The sequence below is a fragment of the Lepisosteus platostomus genome, chromosome 2 (genome assembly GCF_059453375.1).
Source record: "Lepisosteus platostomus isolate fLepPlt1 chromosome 2, fLepPlt1.hap1, whole genome shotgun sequence".
Lineage (NCBI taxonomy): Eukaryota > Metazoa > Chordata > Actinopteri > Semionotiformes > Lepisosteidae > Lepisosteus > Lepisosteus platostomus.
In genome coordinates, this window is record NC_142612.1 from 77,202,787 (window position 1) to 77,221,557 (window position 18,771).

At 35.6% G+C, this 18,771-nt stretch overlaps 3 protein-coding genes across 3 annotated transcripts; all 3 read left to right on the forward strand.

The window, feature by feature from the left end:
• Positions 1–527: 527 nt before the first annotated feature.
• Positions 528–5,420, forward strand: LOC148677238 (extracellular calcium-sensing receptor-like). The gene is made up of 5 exons (XM_088619504.1): positions 528–804; positions 1,972–2,784; positions 2,864–3,091; positions 3,424–3,547; positions 4,455–5,420. Exons 1-5 carry the CDS (start codon positions 547–549, stop codon positions 5,351–5,353), a joined length of 2,322 nt encoding a protein of 773 aa, XP_088475630.1. The 5' UTR covers positions 528–546; the 3' UTR covers positions 5,354–5,420.
• A 2,848-nt stretch (positions 5,421–8,268) lies between these two features.
• LOC148677239 (extracellular calcium-sensing receptor-like) lies at positions 8,269–10,880 on the forward strand. The gene is made up of 3 exons (XM_088643837.1): positions 8,269–8,529; positions 10,156–10,380; positions 10,611–10,880. Exons 1-3 carry the CDS (start codon positions 8,269–8,271, stop codon positions 10,812–10,814), a joined length of 690 nt encoding a protein of 229 aa, XP_088499963.1. The 3' UTR covers positions 10,815–10,880.
• A 4,205-nt stretch (positions 10,881–15,085) lies between these two features.
• On the forward strand, positions 15,086–18,733 carry LOC148677240 (extracellular calcium-sensing receptor-like). The gene is made up of 3 exons (XM_088623182.1): positions 15,086–15,346; positions 18,107–18,331; positions 18,599–18,733. Exons 1-3 carry the CDS (start codon positions 15,086–15,088, stop codon positions 18,731–18,733), a joined length of 621 nt encoding a protein of 206 aa, XP_088479308.1.
• Positions 18,734–18,771: the final 38 nt, after the last annotated feature.

Genomic DNA, 18,771 nt, shown 5'->3' on the forward strand with positions numbered 1-18,771 from the left:
TAGCCTTCAGTTAATGTGCATGAGCTCTGAACAATAAGGAGAAGACGGTTTGCAATGCTGCTTGTAACATTATCATTTGCTTTGTTCATAAATGATGCAAACCCAGTTTGTCAGCCTTACGGCACACAAGAACATCCTCAGTTTTCAAAAGATGGGGACATTCTAATCGGAGGTATATTTGGAATGCATAAAAACACTGATATTAAAAGCCTGACATTTACAAACATCCCGGGGAATATCAGATGTGAAAGGTAAGTCATCACTTGCTCAGAAAAATAAAACACTTTAGATCATTCACTGAGAAATAATATGTTACTGTTTATATAGTATGTGAGCGTGAAAGTGTAATTTAATATGATTGTGAGCAAAGTAGCACAATAGTTGAAATTTGTAAGAATAATATAAATTCTTCCCACTAAATGAAGACAAAGTTGATTAATTTGTCAGAAAAATATCAGTTATTTTACAGCAATGCTTACACTTGCTAATATTTGCTGTCATTTTCCTTTTAGCTTAAATCTTGGAGAATTACGATCTGCTCAAACTATGATCTTTGCCATTGAAGAAGTAAATAACAGTTCTGATGTTCTTCCTGATGTGTCTCTGGGTTATAAGATATATGATACTTGTCGTTCTGTACCACTGTCTATAAAAGCATCTTTAGATTTAATGAATGGAAATGAAAAAAATCTTTCTAATCAGTCTTGTGACAAACCATCAACTGTCCACGCCATCATCGGACACTCTAGCTCGACACCAACAATAGGAATGGCAGCAACTGTTGGACCCTTTCACATGCCAGTGGTGAGAATGAATTTCTTCTTAATTCTTAAACAATGAGGAAAATCTGAGTAAAACAAAATGTTTTTGTTTTTACTGATACTGTCTAATGATGATGAAGAAAATTATTGTTGTTCTCAAACCAAGAAAGGTTACAAACAAAGGGTGCTGTTTAGCCCATCTAGCTAAAAATGTTCTCTATTCTCAATTGATTCTGCTCTCAGTTTTAGATGCATGTTCCCGTTTTCAGTGCCTTTTGAGTTCAAAACTAAAAAAGACTAGGTACTCTACATGTAGCGCATTCCTTGGAGTCAATCTGATTAAATGTTTCTTGATCAATTTAAAATTTAAAGGGTAAAAGTATTTCCAATTCTCTACCCACTGTAATGTTCATTCTACAAATTCTACACTGTACCTTTCCTTGTTGGAGACTTTTTGTTTGCAATTTTATGTGACCATCAATCAATATCATCTCACAAAATAATTTGAAAAAGATCACTTGCAAATGTAGAATATACGTCTCACATTTTCATTTTACCTCCTTTTATTAACAATTAACAATCTTTAAGGAATTGCCATTTATAGAATCAATTTACAGGCAAGATGTGCTTGTTAATAAATGGATTTTAAATAACAGATATATGTGTTGAGTTTAATATGTGAGTTTCAAATTGTTCTGATTTTCTATTTTGTATTTTTACAATTTTATTTTGAAGATATTTTCTATATCACCATGTTTAAAATTAACAAAGATAGATCTTTCCCTTTATTTTACCACAACTTTCTTTGCTTCAGACTAGTTACTTTGCTTCCTTTGCCTGCCTCAGTAACAGAAAGGTGTTCCCCAGCCTCTTCAGGACAATTCCCAGCGATTATTATATTATTATTTTTTGGATGATGTTCTTAATATCATACATATTATTGTTACAAGTATCATTAAATGTTATGAGGCAAACAGATAATACAAAGATAAGTAGAAACAGATAAACAGAGAAAAAAATAAGTAGAACAAATACTACTATTGTAATCTTCTTTCTATCAGATAAGCTGTATGGGCTAAATAGCTTCTCCTTGTTGGAATCCAACCTTGTAATTTAATGTTTCTACCAAATAAATAATTTATAAAATATTCCTTCAAAATGTAAGATGCATGTCTCATGTTTTAACTTTACTTCCTTTTCATTATTGCAGATCAGTCACTTTGCTACCTGTGCCTGTCTCAGTAACAGAAAGGAGTTCCCCAGCTTTTTCAGGACAATTCCCAGTGATTATTACCAAAGCAGAGCCCTGGCAAAGCTTGTGAAGCACTTTGATTGGACTTGGGTTGGGGCCATTAGAAGTAATGATGCCTATGGCAACAGTGGGATGGAAACTTTTGTACAAGCTGCACAGGAGGAGGGGATCTGTATTGAATATTCAGAGGCCATTTTCAGATCTGATCCTAGAGAAAAATTTCTTAAAGTTGTAGATATTGTGAAAAAGTCAACTTCAAGAGTAATTGTTGCTTTCACAATTTATGCTGATATGGAATTATTAGTCAATGAATTATTCAATCAGAATGTAACAGGTTTACAGTGGGTGGGCAGTGAATCGTGGATTACACACAGCAACCTCGCTTCAAAAGAAGGTTATAAAGTCCTGGGTGGAGCCATTGGATTTGCAATTCCAAATGCAAAGATACCAGGACTAAAAGAATTCATTCTAAATGCTCGTCCTTCTAATACACCTGGAAACACTGGCTTAACTGAATTCTGGGAGAGTTTTTTCAGCTGTAGCCTAACTTCCGACAATGATGAAAATTTGAAGCCATGTACAGGAAAAGAGACATTGGAGGAAATAAATAATGAATACACTGATGTATCAGAACTGAGGATATCAAACAATGTGTACAAAGCAGTGTATGCTGTAGCTCATTCACTGCACAATCTGTTAGTATGCAGCCATAGAAAAGGACCTTTTGATAAACAAACATGTGCCAATAAAAATGATGTCAAACCATGGCAGGTAAAGAAATGTGTTATTTTTCACATTATTAGAAATTAAATGCAATACAAAGACTCTAATGATGCTTATTTATGGATAGGTGCTACAGCATTTGGCGAAAGTGAACTTCACAACTCGGAATGGAGAGAATGTGCATTTTGATGAAAATGGAGATCCACTTGCACGATATTCATTAGTAAACTGGCAGCAGAATAAGGAGGGAATCACAGCTTTTGAAATTATTGGTCTATATGATGGCTCTTCAGCTGAAGGACAACAGTTTATAATGAATGGCGTCAATCCAGTTTGGGCTGGTGATCAAAATAAGGTGAGAAATTCAGATTCATACTACTGTGACATTAAACAGGACTTTTATAATGAGAGAGGAAGCAAGAGAGTGAATATTAGGGGTGACATTGGCATTCTTGTTTTTGCACATCATACACTTACTTCATGTCACTTATAGTAGTTAACCCAATCCTTTGATAGAGATGGCCACAGAATATGGTGTACAAATGAGGCTTTTGTAACAAACTGTATTCCAAGGTGGGTGGGTGGGGGGCGGCAGTGCTTTGTACCGCTGTGCAATATTTATAACTCACCTGTTGTTGTTTTAAATACATCTGTGAACAGGTCTAACTCAACTTTGCTTTCTTCCAGGTGCCGAAGTCAGTCTGCAGTGAGAGCTGCCTTCCAGGGACTCGTAAGGCCATTGAGAAAGGGAAGCCAGTCTGCTGCTTTGTCTGCATCCCCTGTGCAGAGGGAGAGTTCAGCAACACTACAGGTAATATATGAATCTAAGGAAACGTTAGTTGTCATTGCTTCATAATGACAACTAACGTGATTTTGGCTTGGGAGCAGTAAGACAAGTAGTCAGACCATCTGTCTTTAAACACTTTTAATTCTGCCTTGATGGCATTTATGCAATAGTTCAAGTAGGTCGCTGCGTTTACATGTGTACTGTAGGCTGCAGAAGAACAAGTAAAGGTTTAAACAAGAAAAGAAACACAATATTTTGAGGAAGGCTCCACAGCTGAAACATTGTTTTTCTTTTCTTCTCTTTTCAGCGTGGAATAAATCTTTAGTTGTTCCTTTTTATGCAATAATGCTGGGTTCATTTCCTTTTGCTTTTCTCATACTGAAGACTGCATTTATTTTTCACTTCATTCCACATCTAAACTGAGCCTGAAGGTTAAAAAAGCGTCTCCTGCCACCTTCTTTATTTGTATTTTGTTTTCAGTAGAAAATAATTTGAGTTATTAAATGTAATTTACAGCTCCTTGTATTTAATCCAACAAAACTTTACTTAAAATAAACATCTGTACTTAGGTAAAATGTAAGAGGAAGCTGTAAAATTCTGCAATTTCTCTGTCATATATTCTCCTTCATATCTGTGTAATTCTAGGAACTCTTTTATTCACAAGGATTCCTAAATTTTGATTACTCAACTAATGTATGAAAAGAAGATAAAGTAATATTCAGACATTATTAACATTATAGTACAGTCATGTGCTGCAACACAAGCTACAAAACAGGACTTAGATATGATTACATAAAATGTTTTGGCTGTTTTTACATGATACATATAATTAACATTAACATATACAGTATATATAGTATCTAATACATATGCAAGTGGATTTAGATGATAAAGAAATATAAAAATATGGTATTTTGTATTTGCTTTTTAGATTCAGTGGAGTGCACCGCGTGTCCTTTGGAGTACAGATCGAATGAACAAAGATCTCAATGTGTCTTAAAAAACATTGAGTTTTTATCTTTTGGAGAATTAATGGGAGTACTTCTAGTTACTTGTTCTGTTTTGGGAAGCAGCATAACCATTGTGATAGCTCTTATTTTTTTTCACCACAGATCTACTCCAATTGTTAAAGCCAATAACTCTGAACTGAGTTTCCTTCTGCTCTTTTCATTGACACTGTGTTTCCTCTGTTCACTTACTTTCATCGGCCAGCCCTCTGACTGGTCCTGTATGTTGCGCCACACAGCATTTGGGATCACATTTGTCCTGTGCATCTCTTGTGTTCTGGGGAAAACAATAGTGGTGTTAATGGCCTTTAGGGCTACACTGCCAGGGAATAACATCATGAAATTGTTTGGGCCTAAACAGCAGCGCTTAAGTGTTCTTGGTTTTACCCTCATTCAGGTCTTCATTTGTGTTCTTTGGTTGACAATTACACCTCCTTTTCCAAATAAGAATGTAAAATACTATAAAGAAAAAATAATTCTGGAGTGTGACCTGGGATCTGCAGGTGCATTCTGGGCTGTGTTAGGATATATAGGGTTCCTCTCTGCAATATGCTTTGTGCTCGCCTTCTTCGCTAGAAAACTACCTGATAACTTCAATGAAGCCAAATTCATTACATTCAGCATGCTCATATTCTGTGCTGTCTGGATCACCTTTATCCCAGCGTACATCAGCTCCCCCGGTAAGTTCACAGTAGCTGTGGAAATATTTGCAATTTTAGCTTCAAGTTATGGATTACTCTTCTGTGTTTTTCTACCAAAATGTTATATTATTCTAATAAAACCTGAAATAAATACCAAAAAACATTTAATGAGTAAAGGGTAAACACATCTATACTTTTGAAAAGAAATTTACACAGAAGTAGCAAACTGTACCAAATATGCCTTTCGCTTCTCCCCTCCACCTTTTTTATATTCAAAGTGGTTCTGAATTTACAGAACACAATGTAAGAGAATCCCATTTTAATTGCAACATGATTTATTATTTGCTTACCATATTTTCAGATTACACAAACATAGAAAAATGTAGTTTTTTTCTTACTTCTTTCTGACATTAACTGCTTGTGTTGTGTTCTGTTGTGCTGTGTTGAACAATATTTCAGAGAAGATTATGCAATTCTGGGATATACAGTATCAAGAACCATCCTTATGACAATTGCAGACATTAGTAGTCAACGTATGACAACATATTTATTCACTCAGTTCGTAAGTCTAATAAATGTTATTTGTTAAACTATACTTGTTTCTCAGTGATACTTATTCTACATTTATTAAACACATCTTTCAGCTACCATTAAACATGTTTGGCCAGCAGCCATATGACCCTGCAACTCACAATAGACAGAAGGTAAGAAAAAGTGTAAGCCTGGTCACTTCCTGGAATGGAAACCTCCTGGAAAAGCTAAGGTTGCTCCTGGAACAGTATTAGAGGGGGTGCTCACCCTGTGGTCTGTGTGGATCCTAATGCCCCAGAATAGTGACGGGGACACTATACTGTAAAAAGGCACCTTGGGATGTAACTATGCCTACAGGTCCGTCTCATCCTTGGGATGAGACATAAAACCAAGGTCCAGACTCTCTGTGGTAATTAAAATGGTGTTTCTCAAAAAGAGTAGGGATGTAACCTCGGCGTCCTGGCCAAATTTCCCACTGGGACTTACCAATCATGGCCTCCTGATAATCCCCATCTCCATGAACTGGCTTCATCACTCTGTTCTCCTCCCCACTGATAGCTGGTGTGTGGGAAGCATACTGTGCGCACTACGGCTGCCGTCGCATCATCCAGGTGGGGGTTACACACTGGCAGTGCTGGAGGAGAGTACCCATTACTTATAAAGTGCTTTGAGTGGAGTGTCCAGGAAAGTGTTATATAAGTGTAAGGAATGATGATGATGATGATAATGATGATGATGATTATTATTATTATTATTATTAAAGGAGTTCCAACAAGCCTCTAAATTAATGTACCTCCTTCATTTGGAGACAGAATTTCAATATCTGAGTTCAGCAGCTGTATGACTGTATGACTGTATGATCACAAGTGGCACTAAACGATTGGCCAGTCAGTGGCACTGCTTAAAGACAGGTAGGACTGAGCTGGACAGAGGAACCTTCTCCCATGAGGCACTGTGAGTTCTCAGCATGTGAAATAATGAATGGTCCTGGCCAGTGTGCATGGTGGAGGGTTCCACCAGTAAGCTGAGGTCATCAATAACTGCTGATTCCAAATGAAGAGGGCATACAATAGAAAAGTAATTGGGAATTCCATATTTATGAGTGACTATGGTTAGGTTACTTCTACATATATATAACATTACCTACTGTACAGTACGTTGGACTGTGTGTCGCTGTGAAGTTTCATATCAATAGATGTATGGCTTGTTGGGAAGTTCAGAGCACTTTCTATGCGTGTGGCTATAGGAGTCATTGATGTAAGACCAGATATTAAGATTCTATCTGATATACCAAATTAGTTAGGCATACAATAGAAAAATCCCACTCATTATATTTGCATAGACCTACACATTTTTTTTTTGTATAACACCTAACAATAACTTACTTCCACATGCTCAAGAATGATAAGATGGAAAAAATGTAACATCTAATCAACTGAAAGACGTTTCATTGCTACAGTATTTAGTTAGCGTTTGTGCCGTTTGCACTGTTTGCTCTACAGTGCCACCAGGAGGAGCACTGCTTCTCTCACTAAAAGCCTGCAAGCTCTTGGCAGGTTACGAGAGTTACTGTAAATATCTACATGAACCTGGTTCTCTGCCAGTTGTGCGTCATCACTTGGAGAATTCCAATCACTTGATAACTGAACCTGGCTGGAAAACACATCATCTGGAGATCACCTAAACATGTCCCAGGGACAGTATTTACTTGATGAGCCACTTGCGATCTCTAACATTGTCTCTTTCTGATGTCCATTAAAATATTTGTAAGTTTTATTTAGGAGAGAAAAAAACACAATTTTTCTGTTTTTCTGCTCCTTTCTTGAGTCACAGAGTTCACCTTTTCTCACATTTTCAAATTCATACACACATGCAGAACTGTCATTAAACTGCTAAAAGAAATTAAAATGCCTGAGGCTTCCAAAGAAATTAAGTCACATAACAGGCATGTTTATGAGAATTACTGAGATAGATATATGGTGACTATATCCTACACACTTGTGTTTTTGTATTCATTCTCCCCTGACAAAATAAAGCTCTGATCTCACCTCTGAGAATTAATGCCTTGAGATGAGCTTAAACATTGCTTCATGTTAATTTGAGCATACCAATTTGCAACAGGCTATATAAGTGCTTGGAACCAAAGCATTTTAGTTTCAGGCAGCAGTAATACCAACAGATTGTGATGTGGCTGCTTGCAAAAATTGTTTTCCTTGCATTCTTCACAAAAGCTGAAAAGCCTATTTGTCAGCCTCATGGAATACAAGAACTGCTTCAATTTTCAAAAGAAGGGGACATCACATTAGGAGGCATTTTTTCATTTCATAAAAACCCAGTTATTGAGAATCCAACATTTAGGGTCAATCCAGGACCCATGAGATGTGAAAGGCAAGTGCTGATTTTGTTTGATTAATAAATCATTAAAAAGGAAAAAAAATGCAATAATGTTTGTCCATGAAACATGCTCTATCTCCAAAGATTACATTCCACTTATGATATAATAAAGCATTTTTTAAATTCTTGTCCCCGCAGTGTATATCCAGAGGAATACCAGTTTGCTTACACTATGCTTTTTGCCATCGAAGAAATAAATAATAGATCAGACATTCTTCCTGGCATCTCACTCGGTTATAAGTTATATGATTCCTGTCGCTCCATAACACTGTCTATAAAAGCATCACTGGCTTTACTGAATGGACAAGAACAGGAAATTCTCTCAGCTCAGTCCTGCAGCAAACCATCAACTGTCCATGCCATCATCGGACACTCTAGCTCAACACCGACAATAGGAATTGCTACAACTGTTGGACCCTTTCACATGCCAGTGGTGAGTAAATTACGTTTGCTTAAAATGAAGGACAGCCATACATGTACGTAAAAAAAAAACAGCTTTCTGTATGTGTGTTAACAATGTATAGAAGTGAATTATACATTGTAAAAAGTAAAAGACTGATCAGGACTACGAGCCAAAGAGTAGCCATAAGGAAAAATGAGAATGGGTGGAGGTAAAAGGGGGCTGAAACCCGAGAGACGATTTGTTAGGGAAAGTGTGAAAGGCAGAAATCTGGAAATGAAAGGAGAGGTTTAGAAAGAAATAACTTCCCATCGCCAGTTCTCTGCTTCTCTTTTTTTTCTTCTCTTTATACACATCTTTGCCACATATTCATATTTTCCCTTTCTGACTTTTTGCTTTACAGTGTGGAATTAACGTCTATTTTTTCCTTTGCAGAGGACAGTTCAGAATACATGTGTCTGTGTATTCGAAATAGAATGTTGTTTATATTTCTTAGTTACGTTTTACAATACCTGCAAGTGCCATGATACAGTAGGTTCCTGCATTTCCTGTGTAAAATTATACACAATAAAAAGCACAACAAAAAGTGTCAAATTATACAGTTACTGTGGATAGACTGTATTGCATACATTTAGATATTGATAGAAGGACTGACACAGGGCTTTTCTAAGATCTTTTTTAAAATTATTAAAATGACAGAGTACTCATCTCGTTTGCTGCAGATCAGTCACTTTGCTACCTGTGCCTGTCTCAGTAACAGAAAGGAGTTCCCCAGCTTCTTCAGGACGATTCCCAGTGATTATTACCAAAGCAGAGCAATGGCAAAGCTTGTGAAGCACTTTGGATGGACCTGGGTTGGGACCATTAGAAGTAACAATGATTATGGCAACAATGGAATGACTACCTTTATACAAGCTGCTCAGCAGGAGGGGATCTGTATTGAATATTCAGAAGCCATTTACAGAACTGATCCGAGGGAGAAATTCCTTGATGTTGTAGACATAGTTAAGAAATCATCATCAAAAGTTATTGTTGCTTTTGTTGCAGATAATGAAATGGATCTACTAGTTAAAGAATTAATCATTCAGAATGTCACAGGCTTCCAGTGGGTGGGCAGTGAGGCATGGATTACTGACAAAAACCTTGCAAGGGCAGGCTATACAATCCTGGGTGGGGCTATTGGGTTTGCAATTCCAAATGCAGACATACCAGGACTGAAAGAATTTATTCTAAATGCTCGTCCATCAACCACACCTGGAAACACAGGTTTGAATGAGTTTTGGGAGGACATTTTTAATTGTAGTTTTATATCTGTGAAGGCAAGTGTTAAGGAGTGCACAGGAAAAGAGAATTTGAGAGAAATAAATAACCAATTTGCTGATGTAACTGAACAAAGGATATTGAATAATGTGTATAAAGCAGTGTATGCTGTAGCTCATTCACTGCACAATCTGATGAAATGCCCAATGGAACAAGAATTCTCTAAAAGAGAAATGTGTGCAAATCAAAATAAAACAGAACCTTGGCAGGTAGGTACAAGTATTGAATTCTGAATGTATTACAGTATCTACATTTAGAGTTATTTTAAAGAATATTTTCAATTAATATTTAAATATACAGTATAAGGACTGACATTCATCATTATTCATATTCTTTCAGGTTTTACATTACTTGAGAAAAGTTAATTTTACAACTAAGAATGATGAGAATGTATATTTTGATGAAAATGGAGATCCAGTGGCACGGTATTCATTAGTAAACTGGCAGCTGAAAAAAGATGGACTCACATTTGAAATTATTGGTCTGTATGATGCCTCTTTACCAGAAGGACAGCAGTTTAAGATGAATGGTGTCAGTGCTGTGTGGGCAGGTGGTCAGGAAAAGGTAAGGTATTCTTACATATACTGTACATTCTTTGTATAATGCAGTAGATGATCATGCATTCTATATAGACAATATGGACAAAAATAAAAACAAGAAGCCACAAAATAGTGGCTTATAAATAGAGTTCAGAATATACATGTAAAAAATAAAACAAAATATTATACATCTCGCTTACCAATAGCTATTTTTAAGTAAACTATATAAAACTGAATCAAAGTAATGTACTATAGGTGCCGAAGTCAGTCTGCAGTGAGAGCTGCCTTCCAGGGACTCGTAAGGCCATTGAGAAAGGGAAGCCAGTCTGCTGCTTTGTCTGCATCCCCTGTGCAGAGGGAGAGTTCAGCAACACTACAGGTATGACGTGGCGGTACAGCAAATCTAATGATTTAATGATTCAATCAAGAAAGCCATCATTCCAGCTGTTCTTCATTTAGCAAGAATAATTAAATTTGATTATATCTTCAGTGCGTTTATCATCTGAAATGGCACATGTTCCATGCTTCAAATATGTTACCACTTATTTATTTATAAGGACTTTTAGATTGAATGCAACAGATCATTTTCTGCTAAAACAATATGTTTATATTTTTTCTTTCTTCCATTTCCAGATTCACCTGATTGTTATAGGTGCCCCTTGGAATACATATCGAATGAACAAAGGAATCAATGTTTATTGAAAACCTTTGAATTTTTGTCATTTGGAGAATTAATGGGAATATTTTTAGTAACATTTTCAGCTTTTGGTTCTTGCTTAACCATAGCTGTAGCTTTTATTTTTTTCCGATACAGATTTACTCCAATAGTAAGAGCCAATAACTCTGAACTGAGTTTCCTTCTGCTCTTTTCATTGACTCTGTGTTTCCTCTGTTCACTTACTTTCATTGGCCAGCCTTCTGACTGGTCCTGTATGTTGCGCCACACAGCATTTGGGATCACATTTGTCCTGTGCATCTCTTGTGTTCTGGGGAAAACAATAGTGGTGTTAATGGCCTTTAGGGCTACACTGCCAGGCAATAACATTATGAAATGGTTTGGACCCACACAGCAGCGATTAAGTGTTCTTGCTTTAACTTTCATACAGGTATTGATTTGTGTATTTTGGTTGACAAAAACACCACCTTCTCCTAAAAAGAACATGAGCTACTACAGAGAAAAGATAATTTTGGAGTGTGATTTAGGATCACTAGCAGGATTCATTGCTGTGTTAGGGTATATAGGATTCCTCTCTGCCATGTGCTTTGTGCTCTCTTTCCTGGCTCGGAAGCTGCCTGATAACTTCAATGAAGCCAAATTCATTACATTCAGCATGCTCATATTCTGTGCTGTCTGGATCACCTTTATCCCAGCCTATATCAGCTCCCCTGGGAAGTTCACAGTGGCTGTGGAAATATTTGCAATTTTAGCATCAAGTTATGGGTTGCTTTTCTGTATTTTTATGCCAAAATGTTATATAATTTTACTAAAACCTGAAAAAAATACAAAAAAACTTTTGATGGGAAAAGTGTCCTCAAAGGCGCTGTAATATTCACCATGTGTTTCTATCTATAATGTTTTACCTCATATTCAAAATTCTGAATTCCAAATTACCTTTGACAGTTACTCACAGTAAAAAAGAGGAAATTAAACTATTCTTAGTCACTAACATTACTGTTTTAGTCACATTTTAAGTTTCCTTGCAGCTGACTCCTCCTTTTTCATACTTCCTTCTTTTTTAAAGTGTTCTAAAATATCTTACTCATATTTTCAATTTCTCCGTATGATTCCACAATAAATATGCTGTATATTCTTATCATGTTGTCTCTTTACTTTTATCATGTCTGCCTATGCACAAATGAAATCTCTAATTATAAAAGCTATAGGATGTTCATAAGAAAGGTAGTAAATTTAACATGTGGCATTAAATTTGGTAAATTACACATTATCTAATTTGGTATTTATAATAGCTAATTAGTCTGATAATCCCATCACTCATCTCTTGAGAGGTGCCTTGGTGTCAGCTCCAATAAAATATCTGATAAGTTTTTTTCTTCAGATAACTTGTATTTCCTCCAGTCCAGTTCACCCGTACTAAGTCAGGATGCTTCCTATCTAGCAGAACATACTGTAGATTACAGACACTCATACAGTATATATTGATAAGGATTATGGTAATGTGAGCACTTATGTCGCTCTTGTCCATTCACCATGCTAGAAAGCCAAAGTTTTTAAAGAGAATTTCACTTTACAAATATAGTCAAAGTAAACAGTTATGCAAAGTAAACAGTTATAAGTGTTTTATACTTATTAGGACTTCAGTGGAGCTTAAGTGTAACCAGTGAAATGGGCTTATACAGTATACATGCTTAATGAGGAACTATGTCAATTTTTAACTATAGTGTTTTTGAAGACTGTAATGGCAAGGCACATTATTTCACTTAGATTTACGTGTTATGAAAGATTTCTAATAATCTTTGTGTTGCTTTGACAAGCAGCTTCAGCTTGTCTGTGAATGCAGGAATGAGGCTAAGAGGCCCTTCTGATAAGAGACATAGTAAAGCTGTGTCCAATGCTGTAAAATCTAATGAAATATAGTGCATATGGGTTCCAGTGAGTCTGTAGTCCATTTCTTCCCAAGACCATAGGGTCAAGGAAGCATTTGGCCTGTCTTTTTCATCGCCCAAAGGAAGATCCACCTATGAGGGACACGCAGGATAGGTACCTGAGTCTAAAATAAGTGGCTTCATACGCTTACTACCTGATAACATCCTGACCTGTCTCCATCTAAACTGGCAATCTGACTTTTCCAAGCAGCCCAAGTCAGTACTTAAGATGTTCTCCAAGGTGCCAGGCCAAGAGAGTGAGTCAGTAATTTACAGAATTCTGCCCAAGGTATTCCTTCTGCGACAGAAGAAATCTTGTGTTCGCAAACCCACTGTTATTGTTCACCTGGTCAACAAAATAAGACAGGTGGACTCTTTTTTTTGTCAACACCCTGAATATCAGAACACAAATACCAACGTATAGCCAGGAAGAACCGAGTTCTCCAACCCTTCTGCCTTGTAGCAGGACTCCAAGAAGACAAGTATACACAGATTGATATAAACACTACATTTAAAGACAGGTAACGCAACACTATTATCTTCTCCACTCTGTACTGAGACACTCCCTGCACAGAGCAAGCAGCTGCCCAGATCCATTTTCTCATTGGGAAAGTTTGAACTCATCAAGGATATTTGGCTGATTGATCATTGAGAATAAAACTTCTTTATTCACATCATAATTCTTGAGAGTTGAACTATCATACCAAACATGTTCATTGTTTAGTTCATGATAGTAAATGCATATTTACTTGTATCTGAGAATATGAATGTGATGTAATTATATGAGACTGATGAAACCTACAGTATGATGTACACTGTAACACATTAAAGTTGATGTGTTTCAACTCTGAAGTTATTAACTCTTCACTCTAATGAGTGAATGATCAACCTTTTGTATCATAGCAGATCGGTTAACAGATATATTCTGTTACATTTATAGTAATGTGTGTTTTTGATGTTACATCATTAAATTGTACATTTTATGTTTAACATCTATGTGTTATGTTTGATTGATTCCTAAAAGTCATCAAATACTCTTGCAATTTGCTTTTAATATTTCTAATCATAACAGTAAATTAAAACCCTCACATCACCACTAGAGCAAATAAAATCCAGTCTTAGTGTCTCAGTCCTGGGTGAAAGGAAGGGTGCCAGCTATTATATCATACAGTAGGAAAAGACCCATCAGGAGAAATGGAGAAATCAGTCTTATTTTTTACTGATTTAGAGCAGTTTATCAGGTTCTGGCTTCTCTTTCCTTCTAAAAATATGATTTTCATTTACATTTCTATTCTATGTGAAATTATTAGCACTGTATTCTGGTACAGCTCCTCTACTCAATTATGTTACAGCATACAGAACATAAGAACTGTATATTCTTTTTAAACCTTGTGTATGCCAACGAAAACAAGCAGTAGAGTTCCAACCTACTGGGATAATAAGATAAAAAATCTGATAGCACCCAGGAAGCAATAACAAACATATTTATCATCTCACACATACATGATACATGAGTACAATTATTTTTTCACTTTGAGTTGATTAATGCATAGTTCTCACCTCTGAGAATAGGTGCTTTGGTGCGAGTGTGAACATTGCTTCATGTTGAGCATGGGAGATTTGGAAAGAGGCATATAAGTGCTGTGAAGTAAACAATTGTACAGTAACTTCAGACCAGAGTGGAAGGAACACTTTACAATGCTGCTCCTTGTTGAAGTGGTATTAATTGCCATTTTTACAAGAGCTCAAAGACCCATTTGTGTGCCGTATGGAACAGAAGAACTGCCTCAGTTTTCAAAAGAAGGAGACATCACAATAGGAGCTATTTTTTCATTTCATAAAAGCCCTATTATTACAACACCAACATTTAAAATCAAACCAGGACAAGTTATATGTGATGGGTAAGTGATTTCCTTTACTGTTTTCTTTTTTCCATATATCTTAACTTAACAGAATCTGACCACTTTTAATTTTTTCAAACTAGATTGTATTATTATTATTATTATTATTATTATTATTATTATTATTATTATTATTATTATTATTATTATTATTATTATTATTATTGAGACATGTGAATTAATCCTTTCAGATTAGCTCCGGGAGAATTACAGTACGCTCAGACTATGATATTTTCCATTGAAGAAATAAATAACAGTACAGACCTTCTTCCTGATGTTTCCCTGGGCTATAAGATATATGATTCCTGTAGCTCAATGAGTAAGGTTGTACAAGCGTCACTGGAATTAATGAATGCATATGAAATAGGATTTTTATCTAACCAGTCCTGCACCAAGACTTCTAATGTTCAAGCAATTATAGGACACTCTGGTTCCCAATCTACAATAATTCTTTCAAGAATGGTTGGACCCTTTCATATCCCAGTGGTGAGAAAAATATATTAATTTCATTATACAGTGCATCCCTTATGAAAGAGTGTTGCATAGTATCGTTTTTGTAGATTGGGTGGAAACTTGTTTTTATACATTATATTTCTTTATGATTTTGTATTTTGGCTATTTATATGGTTTGTAAAATGGAGGTATAGTTCAGACTTCCTGCTATACTGGAATAATAGTAGATGCTCTCACAATTATTTAAGTATTTATACCAAAAGCTGAACATTTAAAGCTTAGTATGTTTTGAAACTATCAATATCAACATATTTTAAAGAATAGATCAAGAGGGAAATTGTGACCCCAGTGCCGTTTAAACTATATTGCACTATGATTGATTTTAACACAGCTGACACTGAGGTACTGCAGAGGTAAAAGCAGTAAAAATCCAATATATCACCATGTCCTGACACTATTTTACCAGTCAAGCTCCAGCAAATGGGGGATGATACAGTTCATAGATGATGTGTTTTACTTTCTTACTCTCACTTAGATTTTGAGCAGCACCAACAGATAGGAGCATGGCAACTGTGACAATAATGTTTTTAAATGTGAACAGAACTTAATAAGGAAACAGCAGACAAATCAGTAACTGGTTTTGAAATGATGGAGATTAGAAGAATACAAAGAATCAATGGCTTTTTAAGATATATCCAACATTCATTTAGAAAAGGCATTTTTTGTTTACTAGAACTGCTAGAATTCTTTAAACTAAAAAGTAGTACATAAAACTAAAGAAAATGAACTATATTTTAATTTAGATTTAGAGAAAGTCAAAATCATGACTTGAAAAGACACATAGCAAAGACAACTTTGATAATGAAAGTGATTCACACTGGCAATAGGGACATAGAGTATAATGTTATATGTATAATATTAAAGGGGTGATGCTATGTTATTATCAAGACCATGATTTGAAGCAATGAAGAAGCAAACACAATATGCATACTGTATAAGCAAAAGGCGTGGAATTTAAAACCTTGTCTAAATCTTAAAATTCACAAGTAAGACCACACTTAGAATATTCAGTTTTGGTCAGGTTGATGACATTAAATATCTTCAGTCTAGAACACAGCAGATTGAGATTAGATGTGTCATTAGTTATCTTATTTTGTAAAAATATAATATTATAATACAGCAAGATCTGTTTAGTTGCTAGGAAGTATCAAAACGTTTCAACCCTTGAGTTGCAATTTAGAAATTAGATGTGTCTGACATTCAGTGACGCTGAGAGACACAGCAGCAGACTCTCACGATGTGAAAGTAATCACAGTAAGATGTCTATAGATATGTATGGTATTCTGAAATAAATGAGTGTCATTGTCAGCTCCTTTCTGCATACTGTATGTCACATTGTCTTTTAAACAAAACAGTATATGAGTGCAAAAAAACTTAATCTTGATTATTTTTTCAGCTTCTAACAGTTTGTTTCAACAGTTTCATTAATAAAAACACAAATATCATTTGCTTGGTTTGGAATATGTAAATGAGATTGGGTGTATGTTTGCATGAGTTCTGAATACATTTTATTGAATCATCTTTATCATCTTATAGATCAGTCACTTTTCTATCTGTGCCCATCTCAATAACAAAAAGCATCTTCCCACTCTCTTCAGGACAATCTCATATGCAATCACAGTGCTTATAAGATAAATATACACTGTAGTGCCATTAATTATACATCTCCTTACTGCAATGTTCTATTAAAATTGATATTGATGTACTCATATTGTAGTGTGAGTCTCCCTGTGGGTTAGTCTTGATTGAATCATTCAATAGCAGGTTGTTAATTAATAAAAAACATTAGCATCTAATGTTGCTGCATGTGTTTTTTGTATTTAACCTTCTTTTTCTTGCTGCAGATCAGTCACTTTGCTACCTGTGCCTGTCTCAGTAACAGAAAGGATTTTCCCACCTTCTTCAGGACAATTCCCAGTGATTATTACCAAAGCAGAGCCCTGGCAAAGCTTGTGAAGCACTTTGGATGGACCTGGGTTGGGGCCATTAGAAGTAATGATGCTTATGGCAATGATGGCATGGCTACCTTTGTACAAGTGGCACAACAAGAGGGGATCTGTATTGAATATTTAGAAACCATTTATAGAACAGATTCTAGAGAGAAGTTCCTGAAAGTTGTAGACGTTATTAAGAAATCTTCTTCAAAAGTAATTATTGCTTTTTCATCTCATACAGATTTGAGAGTTTTAGTAAAAGAGCTATTCATTCAGAACATCTCAGGCTTTCAATGGGTGGGCAGTGAATCCTGGATTACAAATAGGTTCCTTGCACTACAAGAAGGTTACACAGTCCTGGGTGGAGCAATTGGCTTTGCAATTCCAAACACAGAGATACCAGGATTGAAAGAATTTATTCTCAATACTCGTCCATCAAACACACCTGGAAACACTGGCTTAAATGAATACTGGGAGAAAGTCTTCAGTTGTAGTCTGACATCCAAAAAAGGGACAAATGTGAAGCAATGCACAGGAAATGAGACTTTGAAAGGAATAAATGATCAATACACTGATGTGTCAGAAATGAGGATATTAAATAATGTGTATAAAGCAGTGTATGCTGTAGGTCATTCATTGCACAATCTGATAATTTGCAAGAAGGGACAGGAATTATCTGAAAAAAAAACATGTACAAATAAAAATAAAACAGAAACTTGGCAGGTAAGCAAAAGTATTCCACTTAAATTTCTCAATTATTCAATGGAGCTGATATTCACCACAAAACATTTTCTCACAGGTTTTAAATTTCCTGAGAAACACTAATTTTACAATGAAGAATGGTGAGAATGTGTACTTTGATGAAAATGGAGACCCAGTTGCAAGATATTCATTACTAAACTGGCAGGTGAAAACAGATGCACTTACATTTGACATTATTGGTCTTTATGATGCATCTTTACCACAAGGACAACAGTTTAAGATGAATGGGGTCAGTGCTGTGTGGGCAGGTGGTCAGGATAAGGTAAGATATTTACTGTATACAGTAAATATTCATTCACTGTGTAAGGCAGCAAATGATAAAGCATACCAGATAAATGACAAAACATCTTAAACTTACTTCATACTGAACAGGCAATATAAGTTAATTAAAAGCAAGTCAATGTAAAAAAAGAAAAATATATACAACTTTACAACACTATACAGCATTTAGTTATTTAATGTTTTAAAAATATTTAATAAAAACAATTTTAACTATTGTTTGACTATTTTAAACTGCACTTTATGGCAGGTGCCAAAGTCAGTCTGCAGTGAGAGCTGCCTTCCAGGGACTCGTAAGGCCATTGAGAAAGGGAAGCCAGTCTGCTGCTTTGTCTGCATCTCCTGTGCAGAGGGAGAGTTCAGCAACACTACAGGTAATAAGTAGCAATGAAGCAAATCTAATGATTTAATGATTCAATCAAT

What these genes read in the sequence shown, in the direction of transcription:
- LOC148677238 (XM_088619504.1), top strand. Translation starts at nt 547, where the DNA reads ATGATCTTTGCCATTGAAGAAGTAAATAACAGTTCTGATGTTCTTCCT. An exon ending in ATGATGTCAAACCATGGCAG is followed by an intron (nt 2,785 to 2,863) that starts GTAAAGAAATGT and finishes ATTTATGGATAG; the next exon opens with GTGCTACAGCATTTGGCGAA. An exon ending in AGAGTTCAGCAACACTACAG is followed by an intron (nt 3,548 to 4,454) that starts GTAATATATGAA and finishes TTTGCTTTTTAG; the next exon opens with ATTCAGTGGAGTGCACCGCG.
- LOC148677240 (XM_088623182.1), top strand. Translation starts at nt 15,086, where the DNA reads ATGATATTTTCCATTGAAGAAATAAATAACAGTACAGACCTTCTTCCT. An exon ending in GACCCTTTCATATCCCAGTG is followed by an intron (nt 15,347 to 18,106) that starts GTGAGAAAAATA and finishes ATTTTCTCACAG; the next exon opens with GTTTTAAATTTCCTGAGAAA. An exon ending in GGGCAGGTGGTCAGGATAAG is followed by an intron (nt 18,332 to 18,598) that starts GTAAGATATTTA and finishes ACTTTATGGCAG; the next exon opens with GTGCCAAAGTCAGTCTGCAG.
- LOC148677239 (XM_088643837.1), top strand. Translation starts at nt 8,269, where the DNA reads ATGCTTTTTGCCATCGAAGAAATAAATAATAGATCAGACATTCTTCCT. An exon ending in GACCCTTTCACATGCCAGTG is followed by an intron (nt 8,530 to 10,155) that starts GTGAGTAAATTA and finishes ATATTCTTTCAG; the next exon opens with GTTTTACATTACTTGAGAAA. An exon ending in GGGCAGGTGGTCAGGAAAAG is followed by an intron (nt 10,381 to 10,610) that starts GTAAGGTATTCT and finishes AATGTACTATAG; the next exon opens with GTGCCGAAGTCAGTCTGCAG.